Source organism: Aulonocara sp. 'chitande type north' Nkhata Bay, linkage group LG22, assembly GCF_057382095.1.
Source record: "Aulonocara sp. 'chitande type north' Nkhata Bay isolate Kocher_YH1m ecotype deep benthic linkage group LG22, A_spYH_male_GT1.1, whole genome shotgun sequence".
Lineage (NCBI taxonomy): Eukaryota > Metazoa > Chordata > Actinopteri > Cichliformes > Cichlidae > Aulonocara > Aulonocara sp. 'chitande type north' Nkhata Bay.
This window is the reverse complement of record NC_141364.1, coordinates 22,275,490-22,287,065: the sequence shown is the minus strand read 5'-3', so window position 1 is coordinate 22,287,065 and position 11,576 is coordinate 22,275,490. Positions and strand designations below refer to the sequence as shown.

General features: G+C 39.1%; 1 protein-coding gene across 3 annotated transcripts in view; it reads left to right on the top strand.

Annotated features, from left to right (window-relative positions):
- calcr (calcitonin receptor) overlaps positions 1-11,576 on the top strand; it is a 62,623-nt gene that overhangs the window by 36,073 nt on the left and 14,974 nt on the right. For all 3 annotated transcript variants that reach the window (XM_086279357.1, XM_086279358.1, XM_086279356.1), the window contains 7 exons: positions 491-601; positions 757-869; positions 987-1,152; positions 1,242-1,352; positions 1,438-1,550; positions 3,603-3,694; positions 6,759-6,885. In XM_086279357.1, the coding sequence (XP_086135483.1) occupies positions 491-601; positions 757-869; positions 987-1,152; positions 1,242-1,352; positions 1,438-1,550; positions 3,603-3,694; positions 6,759-6,885 (833 nt within the window). The remainder of the gene's footprint in view (positions 1-490; positions 602-756; positions 870-986; positions 1,153-1,241; positions 1,353-1,437; positions 1,551-3,602; positions 3,695-6,758; positions 6,886-11,576) is intronic.

Sequence of the window (11,576 nt, the reverse complement as noted above, 5' to 3'; positions counted from 1 at the left end):
GAAAGGTAAAAAAAGAAAGGTGGATGAGGTGCTCGTGCCTAATGCCTACCGTAGAACCCAGTGGGGGAGGTGTTGTGATCTCCGGTTGCTTCAGTTGTACAGAGCTCAAATGACCACCTGAATATTCACCAGATGGCAACGTCATCATTCAACAGGCTCAAACTGTGAAACAGTGGTTCATGGACCACAAGACATTAAAACCACTGAGAATCTTTGGGATGCAGTGGAGAAGACTGTACCCAGCAGGCTAACGCTCCCTTTGTCAGTACAAGATCTTGTCTAAAACACAATGCAACTCAAGATGGAAATAAATGTGACGTTGCACAAAACAATGCCAAAGTGACTGCATCAAACCTAAAGATAGTCCAAGTAAATATTACTGTGTCTTGTTTTTAGCCAGTGAGATTTCCCTGTAATTATAAGTTTCACGTTTATCCATGTGAATTTGAGACCTATACACATTTGCTATCATGTTTTGTGGGTCCTACAGGACCGTACTGCAACCGTGACTGGGATGGCTGGTTGTGCTGGGACGACACTCCGGCAGGAACCACTGTCTCTCAGAGCTGCCCTGATTATTTTTCTGACCTTGACCCCACTGGTAGGTGGTAAAATTCAACACGGTTGCTTGTTTAAAGATTTGCTGCTTTCCTGCTAACCTTTTTTCGTCTTCTATGAATTATATTTTTAAAGAAAGAACTCAATGAGTGTTAAATTGTGTACAGCGATATATTTATACATAAGCATTCTTTTTAGAAAGGGCATCCAGGTACTGCAGAGAGGATGGGCAGTGGTTTCGCCACCCAGAGAGCAACAAGACATGGACCAACTATACACTCTGTGCCATCAACACTAAAGACAAGTTAAAGGTAATGTAACAATAAAGTGCAATTATTCCATACCGTTTTTCTCCTTGGTCATTGTTTAGTTTAACTGAGCATGACTCTGTGTGTGTATGTGTGATATTAAACTTCACTAAAATCAAGGCAGCCGCCCAGTTTTCCAGGGACACTGAGGTCAACGGTGCCGACGAGGCCACGGTCAGTCCCACGGCTAATCGGGAGCAGCAGGAAATAGTGAGGAAAAAAATCCTCGACAACCAGTACAAATGCTTCGAGAAAATGAATCGAGATCCGCCTTATAACAAATCAGGTAACAAGAATATCAAATGAAATGAAAATCTGGGGTTCTCTACTCCCCTCTTAATGTTTAAGTGTCATCACACTGCGTCGATGTTATAGGTTTGTACTGCAGTCGGAACTGGGATGGCTGGCTGTGCTGGGACGACACTCCAGCGGGAACTTACACTTTCCAAAACTGCCCTAATTATTTTCATGACTTCGACCCTACGGGTAAGCAGCGAGACTGAAGCATTGAGCTCCTTTCAAGTTCTTTTGATTTGAAGCGATTAACTTAGTTCATGACCGATATGTTCAGAAAAAGCAACAAAGTATTGTGGAGAGGACGGGCAGTGGTTTCGTCACCCGGACACCAACAGAACTTGGTCTAACTACACACTCTGCAATGAAAACACCAATGCCAAGCTGAAGGTAATTTATTTCAAATTTAAAACTATTCTGCTATCATTAATCTGCTGCATTGTGGCCACAGTGTGATGGGTCAGCATAATAGTTTCCTTTGTGCCAGGGGCTCTGCACTACCAAGATTCATAACTCTCCCATACTGGTGTGATACTGATCTAAAATAGCATAGCTGACATTTCAGACCACGCATGAGTTTGATGCATTTGTTTACATGACAGGCAGGAAGGCTTAAAATTACATTATTACCTGCTTACAGTTAGAATTTGTACATGTAATGGTCTTATCTCATGGGGCCAAGTCCAGACAAAGTAGGTTTTGTTTGACTGAACAAATAGAGTTTGCATTTATTGGAAGCTTGCTTCCAATAAATGCTTCCCAATAGCCTGTGCCACAGGCTATACAGTCATAGGAAGTCTCCTTAGTAATAGTGTTACGACGACATCTTCACATATTAACAACCTTCTCATCACCAACAGCCCACGGCTACAAAATGAAGCCTTTAACAACATTTTCCACATGAAAACCAGACCAGAGCATCACAGAACTCTCACTGGGAATACAAACACCCAGATGGACTGTTTGAACTTTAGTAAAACATTTTGGAAATGTTTTAATTAGTAGTGACTGTGCCTCTTTTATGGGCAAGCATGTTATTATCAACTCTTATGCCAAACCATTTGTGTTTGTGCAAAAATGTTCAGCAGCTGGCTTTAAATTTGGATCTGGAATCTTTCTGGATTTGTTGACCTTGACCATTCATAATCTCCCAAAAGCCGTTTCAATTTTGTTGTCATTGCAATTTGTTTTGTTTACTAATGGATATTTTGGCTATACAGTGAACAGAAGGTGTTAGAGTTAGACCTGGGGATTAAATTGTGCCAGAGATAGAAAATGTTTGCAGCACTAATCATTCATATTTGTGGGAAAAGTAGAAAAGTCAGGTTTTGTTTATCTCTGTTACATGTGTGTTTGATCACAGGGGGGTTAAAATGTTCAAATTTATTGTTGTTCGATTGGGCTGCACAGCTGTGCTCCATTATGTTTTATTGTTTGACAAATTATAATCCTCACTGGGAACACATGGAATCGAATGGTGTAAAGTTACCTCTTCCCACACGGCGCTTAACAAATGTATCAGACCCAATGTAAGGTCTATGTATTAGCTGCCCTAAATTAAGAGTACTAGTAATTAGAAAGTCATTTTTATGCTTTTGGTAATTGCTAATCCACCAGTATACGTAAGCTCCTTAATTGGAATTATGCTGCAAATGCTAAATTATAATTATTGTTTTACAAAAAAGCAGACTAAATAGTCAAGCACATTATTATTTTTAAATTAAGGTGCCAAATTTCATTTACTTGCATTCCTGAACACAAACATATTGAACGTTATGCTTGATTAACTTCTGACTTCTCGGAGAAGTAGATTGCGCCCTCTCAAATTTGGTCACTAGGCGTTCCCCGACTAGTTGGAAGGTGGTTACTGGAGGCTGCGGTGTGAAATCGCTTGCAAAGAGTTTGCTGCCCCAGAGTCTTACCTACAAACGACAGGCAGCTGTTGCAGTCTTCTAGTGACCAAAGCAATTACAAGGGATCCCTTTGAGACTACTTTCACTTAGCAACAGAAAACAACCACCGAAAACCGATTGCCAGCTATTTGGGGAATATTCACTTATAGGCAAGTGATTGGCAGGCAGTTGCTAACCCATCTCTAAGCCTGTGTGAGAAAGTTATAATGAATAAACATGAATAAACTTCAAAGCTAACAGCATTAGTTTGGAAAATAATGAGAATGGTTTTCCTTCTCCTGTTTGCCTTTTTACTCAAACTAACTAAAGTTATCATTGAAAATATCAGTATTGGAAATCGGGTTCAGGATTGTGAAAGTGCAACAACATTTCTTGTTGAGCGTTTTGTCCTAAAAGTAAAAACCATCAAATTAATTCAGCTGAATTTTGTGGTAGACCTGAAAGTTAGCTTGTCGATAATAAAACATGTTCTTTTTGTCTAGTAATACACAGTATCTCTATCTTTGTGTTTTTTTGTTTTGCTTTACAGTCCGCCTACATCCTGTTTTACATGGCCATCGTGGGCCATGCTTTATCCATAGCCTCCCTGCTTATTTCTCTGGCCATCTTCTTCTACTTCAGGTAAAAGATTCAATGTGATGAATCTTTCCTACATGTGAGACTGCAGCACTGTGAGAATGCAACTGTAGTTTGATGACGCAATGATGATTAATAGGTGGTGTTGTCATCCTTAATGACTCATCATCTTTACCTGACATGATCTGACAGGCACAGTGATGTTGTCCTTACTCATTATTAGCACGATTCTTGTCTTTGCCTTATTTGGAGTCAGCAAAATATGAGACAGACTGTAATAAAAATATTATTCCCTGTCATAAATTAATGCAAAGTATCAATCTGACACTGCAGTTTCTCTTACACTATAGTCATACTAGGAAAAACAGTGGCTGGAGATGTGTCATAACCACAATTATTAGAACTATCTATAATGAACTTGTTGTCTTTGAGGACCACTCACAGTCAGTTGCCATCTTCAAAGGGACTTTGCTGCATCAAAATGGTGAAAAAGTGGCATTAAAACAGAGTCAGTATGCTATCAGTTTGTGATTGAGTAGCGTCAAATTGGCAATTAAATGCAATTTGTTTGGGATAATATGGTGATTCACCGTGATAAACTGGCAGAAATTGTAAATTTACATTAGCTACTTAAGGGTCCACCCAGAACCTCATAAATCTGAAACAGATTAGGGACATAGTTGCTACAGGATGGTGATTTAACAGCAAAATGATGCCGTCACTCAGGATCTACATAGGAACATAACCCGAATAAAAACAACTGGCAGCTGGATAGCAAAGACACACAGATGTCACAGATGAGTTGCACTCCTCAGCACAGACTGACTCAGACTCATTACGACATGTTGGCAATCTGTCTGTGTTTTTAAATCAGCATTTTTTTTGCAGCAACTCACCAATCTGAGAGTGTTGCACTTGGTCTGAGTCAGACTCCCACCAGGAGACCTGGCAACCCTGATGACTCTGGCAATCCCATTGTGATCCAAGGTGGTTGCCCAGGGGTTGAGAGTCTCAGCCTCTAGACAACTAGTTGGTCAGTGCAACTATTTGCAGCTTGTTTCTGGCCTAAAAAAAAGTCTGTGCAATCACCAGAAAACCAATATTTCAATTCAATTCAGTTTTATTTTTATAGCCTCATGTGGATTTATATTGTAAGGTAAAGTAATACTAGTCTACTAAGTTGTCCTATTTCTTAGTTTGTCTGAGTCATTAAGGTTACTTCTAGAATATGTAAATAATTTCTTTACTTTCTCACACATCTTCAGATTTTTGTGCATAGTTAAAATTCTGAGCAGAATGTGTTAGTGCTTTGCACCTGAGTTTATTGCTCATTATAGATGTTCATCCATACGGATGCTTAATCCCAGCGGAAGAGAATACAAAGTTAAGCAGTGTGCTTCAGCTGAAATTCAATTAGATAAGAGTTAAGAATAACAAACCAGATTAGCGGGAAAGAAATTGAATATTCAGTGAATAATCTATAATATTTTAATGATTGTGCCACAAAATAGTTGTGAAACTTTACGTTTCTCTGGGAAGTGAGGAATTTATCAGTGTTATTTCAAAAGAACTGAGGCTTTCCATTTAACTGAAGCAGCGACAAATAAAAAAAGACGCTTTTTACATTCTGAAACAATATTTAGAAACACTGGCTTGTTGGCCCTGTGGTTGGCGATTGTTGCAGTTATAAATTTTGATGTGCTGAAGTCTGCTGACCTCCTAAACACAGCTGTTATCCAGAACAGTTCTTGTAAGAGACCGTTATTGTGCAGCAAAGTTTTATACGCACTCATAAATCTAGAGGCCGAGTTTGGGGCAGGTGCATAATCACAAAACCCGCTGACCCACCGAGAGTCAAACTCTTCAGCTGCAGAGCAATTCAGTGGCCAGTCAAGGTTCATCGAGATTAAAGTCCTAACAAATTAAGATTTCAATAAAATAACAAGGTGTTTGGCTGAAACCGTCTTATCTTTTTTTTTTCCTCTCTTTGCAGCCATTACTTAATATATTCACTGCCAAAACATTTAAATTACTGGATTTTGTATTATAAGATCCAGATGTGAAGCTCACAGTGGTATGTGATGCTGTATAGTCGCTACTCTGTTATTTACAACTCTACATCAACGCTGTCAGGATTCCCAGATAAAAATACTCCAGTTTTCTGTGGAAAAATGGGGGCTGGTGGAAATTCTGACAGATACATTGGGACCTGTGACAGTTGAACGATGCTGCCATGGCCCCATTTTTGATAAGTCCTCCCTATATAAACTACATAGTTTTAAAAAAAAATTTTATGGGAAGAAAATTGGGTTTACATGTAATGAAATGGGCTGTACTGTATAAATAAAACTTACATAAATAATGAACAATTCCTACATTTCCTTTTTTGTCAGGAACTGGAGAAAGAAAAATGCCTGAATATTTGTACATGGCCGCTGTGAAAATGTGCTGCCCTATGCTATTTTTCAGGACATTTAGTGCTTTCATTGGTCTCAGGGGGATTTATGAATAATCAAAGATAAAATTGGCCATGAGAGGTATATGGATACAACTTATTTAACTGTAAAATGGGTATTTAATGGAGGGTATGTTCTGTAAAAAAGCAATTTGCTACAGGACTCCATTCAGCTCTGAAATGCAGTCTGTTTGATTGCTGTCAAGAAAAAAAACCCATCAAAAGCAATAATAATAATACTGATATGAGTGACTTTGATTCTAATAGTTGTTTTCACTTTGCCCGTAATGCATTTTATTACGCTATTAATCCTGAGTGGCCAGTCAAGCTAATGTGAATGCACCCTTGGGATCCATTATGCATTATTTAACAGCACTTCTAGCTTGTTCAGGCCATTTAGAGACAATCCAGCTCATTGATCCACACTTTTTTTTCTTTGACAGCTGCAAAAAAAATCCGTTTGAGATGAAAGATAACAATTATGTGACACTTCACATCTCATTAAACTATCAGCCTGCTAGTCACTTCTCTTTCCTGTGCGTGTCATCGGTTGCACCAAGTTTTTGTGTTCTTTGATGTTGTGTGTGACTGAAAAGGTTTTATTCCACATTTGTGAACAGTATTATCAGCATTTTAATTAATCCTTGCACGCAGGAGTCTGAGCTGCCAAAGGATCACCCTCCACAAGAACCTCTTCTGCTCCTTCGTGCTCAATTCTGCCCTTACCCTCATCCACCTCATTGCCGTTGTCAACAATCCTGAAGTGGTGGCCAGAAATCCGGTGAGTAGATCCTCTCTTACGTATTTACCGCGACTTCCATGTAAACTACTGGTAGCTGTCACCTGCTAGTGACCAAAGCAATGACAAGGTTTTTGGTGCAGCACCTTCTTTGTGACTGAGTTCATCAGGCAATGGCCAGTAACCAACTGGTTTTATAATTCACCTTTTCCCTAATGACCGGAGGTTGCCCCAGGTTGCCAACTGGTCTTTAAACCTGTACGACAGGACCTTATTCCTCAGATAGCTATACTTACAGCACAAAGTCACCTGAACACCTTCAACATTTATTTCAGAAGATTTCCCCAACACACAAAATCATAAAAGAGTGACTATTAGAGTGGTTTGCATGAGAGGGTCATGATTTCCCAGGCTTCAACTTTGATGACCAACATCCTGTAACAGTGACACATTTATTACCTGAACTCTACCTGTAAAGTGAATCATTTACTCTTTCAGTCTGAAAAGGGAAGGAAAAGCCTGTCTTATGTCTTAATGCAGGGACTCCTCTGGTTGCAGACTGTGCAGAAGTTTATTGGAAACGCCCCTGTTGCTCACTTGACTTATGACTGCAATGAAAAGTTTCCCTGATGAGTTTATGGTCATGATCACTATTCTCAATACTTATTTAAATCAGCATGGTGTTCCCTCTGTAAATCGTGCTCCCATTAGAGTAAAAAAGAATGATAAAGCAGGTTAAGCCTACCTTGGTTTACAGGCTGCTACTGTGTGCTCTACCAGTGCAGACTCAGATCCACCCCAATTTCAAAACTACATAATGCCAACATGCTTAAAGATATAATTCTATTAACGAATCTATGACGTAAGGACCATGATGGAAAATCATTTATGTACAGTATGAATGCACTGCACAGTGAACATCAACCCTGAGTCATAGTGAATGGCTCTAACTCAAGGAAAACAATTTCAGTTCCTGTAACCAGCAGCTCATTCAATATTTTTTGGACACGCTTCAGTTCAGTAAGTGCTAAGTACTTTTAAATAAACTGATTCTTGTGAATTAGGACATCTGGAGGTCCTGGAAGCAGCTACGTGACATTTGCTAAATGCTAACGGTAGCACACTCAAATCCTCAGTTCCAGTGCTAGGCCCCTCCTGCTAGATTTAACATTGACTGCCTTGTCTTTAGTTTAGCGTGTTAAGATAATAATAATAAGTCTTTAGCTATAATCGAAAAATACTTTTGAATACTTTATATAGCATTATTAGATTTTTGTTTTCCATGTATTTCATTGTCCATATAACCAAGATCACATGGCTGACTGACCCACTGACAAACCTGAACTATAAGACACTAGTGCTTGTTAGGGAAAGGAAAAAAAAAACACCATGCAGGAGGGACAAGTTGGTTACAAAACATGCAAATGTATGTATTTGTATTTAATTTATAGCATATTCATATGTTATAAATTATATAATTATTAAGTAATTAGTTTACAATTATAATAATGTATATAATTATAATTCATTCATTTATAATAATCTATAGTTTCATTCAATTTATGCAAAGCCAAATAAAAATGTGAACACTGTGGTAGCATTTTTTTTATTTTAATTGTAGTTGATGTGCAGGACACACAAAGTGAGATCTGGTCTCTTTCTTGATATTGAGTTTTTCTAAAACAGATCCTGCTCTGCAACATCCTGGAATTGCTACACAATCAACGTACAGTTTTTGTTTCTCTATTTTTATCCCTGTGTAGGTTCTCAGTGATCCAGGTCGTGGGAATCCAAAATAGCTTGGGAAAAAAAGTGACTGGACTTCTTTAAGTTTCTTGAAGACGTTTCACTTCTTCAGAAGCTTCTCAGATGAGAGCTGAAATGTCTTCAAGAAGAAATCTAGTTGCTTTTCTTTCCAAGTGCCTTAGATTCTCTTTTTATTCCATTTAACTTTTTGCCTTTTTTGAATTGTTTGAAATTCTGAGGTCAGCTTAGGTAGAGGTAATAAATCTGTCTTGTGGGAATGCCTTGATATCAAGACTGAGCATAAATTTGTATGTTACTTGTGGAAATCAAAATAACAAACGCTTGTTAAGCTGCTGCTTGCTGCTTCTTAAAAGCTGTTATTGCAGAGATTCAGTAACTCCAGAAAAGGATCATATTTTTTGTTTTACTGCCACATAAAATCAAACGCATTCAGTCCCTCCAAGTCAATAAATACTGACAACATGTTGTTTAAAAAACGTACAAAAGATTGTAAAAATAAACACCCTCCTTGCAATCTGTAATATTTTTAAAACGGTCCTAAATAATTTTAAAAAAGAACTTTAGATGATCAAAGTGCCATACAGCAAAAAACCCAGCAGATAGGACTGTAGAGTTTGGCTCGCATTGCGCACAATCGCATCAGCCATATCCTGCTTTCAGCTGGAGTATCGCTTGCCTGACAAAGCACTGGAAACATCAAGGACGCAGCAGAGGCTTCAGCTGGGTTTTAGTTTGTTTCTAAGTCCTGCTTTCCCCCCGTTCAATGAATCTGTCTGGCTCAGGCTGAGCTGAACGTATCCAAGATGCAGACAGAAATGACAGCCGTCATAATCAACGTGAGGAAACGTGTATTTGTGCGGTGGCCCCCTTTCAAATCTCCCCCTTGTCATCATTTGTCAAAAGGTTTGTGTTGAATCTGTTACTTTCTGATGTAGTACGGTCAAGTTGTGCTAACTTGCTGCAGCATGTCAAAATAAAATTAGTTACCGTGGCCTTGGTTCTCGAGGCGGGAGCAGACAGAGAGCGCACAAGCGCCTCTGGTTGGGACCCGTGCGCGTCTGTGAGGAAACATTTCTGAAATTTACTGATGCCAGAGTGAAACTTATGAGCATGTTTTCAGTGCTGGTGATTTAGGAATGGTGGATTGCAATAGAGATTTGCACTCTAGGAGAAAACAAGCTCTTTGTTGTCTCTCTGGAGTAGTAATAGAGTCTGGTTTGGCCTGCCAGCATTATGTGGGAGTGAATCCCCAAAGCTTATGTCAAACCAAGGAGGAGGCTGAAAACATGACAAACACGTACATGATCTATAGCAGCTTGATTTGTTAACCAGAACATTGTTAGTAACTTAAGACAAACCTTGGTTAACTGCAGACCTGAATTAGTGAAAACTATGCGCCCTTAACTCGCAGATACTGACAGCAGCGGCTGTCTGTTATAGTGAAGTGGAAAGGGAAACGTATGAAAGGAAGGGAGAAAAAATATGGCGAAGAGTTTCAAAGTGAACAACTGTTGTGTGTTTTGAGCTAAGAGGACCTCAGAGAGCAGTTAATAGCAATGCCAGCATCTCTGAATTATACTGCGGCTGCACACATGCTCTTTCACCACAGGACTACAAACCAGAAACCCCAATGTGAATATTAAAATAAATATATATTCCTAGGAAGGAATTCATCTGTCTAGGTTTTTCCATACAAATCTTTCAGGGATTTCAGGATATGAGAGCATAATGAAAACACAGCTTTGCTGATGCCAGTGATAACCAACCAACCTTTTTATATAATTTACAGAGGTGAGTGTGATAGCGGTAATGAGCAACAGCTCAAGAAACGCTTCAGCAAGTGGCCTGAAGAGCAGAGCAATCGTCTGGCTGATTAATTTGAAACAATCTGCAACTGTAATTATTACACAGTGAAAAACAACTTTTTATTAAACATCTGTCTTCATCCCTGTTTGTTTGCAGTTAGAGATCGCACATACATATTCAAGTCATGGACAGCATAAGAGGTGGACATAGATACTAGGGGTGCAACGATACACAAAATTCACGGTTCGGTATCGGTTCGATACTTTTTCGATACAAAAAAATGTTCATGTCTTTTTAATTTGTCATTTATTAAAATTATAAATATATATTTTAATTCAAAAGTACAGTTTTTAAATTTAATGTTGCTGAAACAACAAAGTAATAAAAAAATGAATCTGATTGAGGAATCACTCATCTTTGGAAAAGAGAGTTTATTACAGAGAAATGTCTCTTTCCAAAATAAAAGCTATACTATACGCTTCTTCTGGGCTATATTCTCAGCAGCATATTAAACATATCAGGTCCCCATAAGGAGAATCATGTGCTAACGGCTGTCTAAATGACTCGGGTAAAGTTTGTAGCATGCGTGCTTGTTGTTTTTGTCTGCTTCCACTTGTCTTTGCACTAGAATGATGTCAGAGTAAATGTGCAGTCATATTCGTTGTGTTCCCACTAGTGCTGTCGGCGTTAATCTCATTGAAATTATGTTAACGCCATAACACGGCAAATCTCCGTTAACGAGCTACCGCGGATCGCCCCGTGTGTGGGGCTGGACGGCCAACACGTTAACGAGCTAACTGCGCTAACACACTAGTTCCTACCAATGTAATTGAGCATTGCGTGGCACATCCGACATACTGTTTTACTTTTGTCCATGACGCACTTACCTTCAGGGTCATACGTCACATGAAAACCAAAATAGTTCCAAACGCCAGATCTGAATGAGGGTGGGGGAGGTTCAATTTACCATTTTGCAACAAGAGCGCTAGCTTGCCCTGCGCTCAGTGAATCTGCGTTCGACTACTCCGACTAGGCTGCACTGTCGAGCGCAGATCCACTGAGCGTTCAACACAGACAGCATCGTCAGAAGAAAAGTTGATAAAATAAATTAAAAATGTTGTATTGTTCGATACATATGCGTACCGAACCGAAAGCACTGT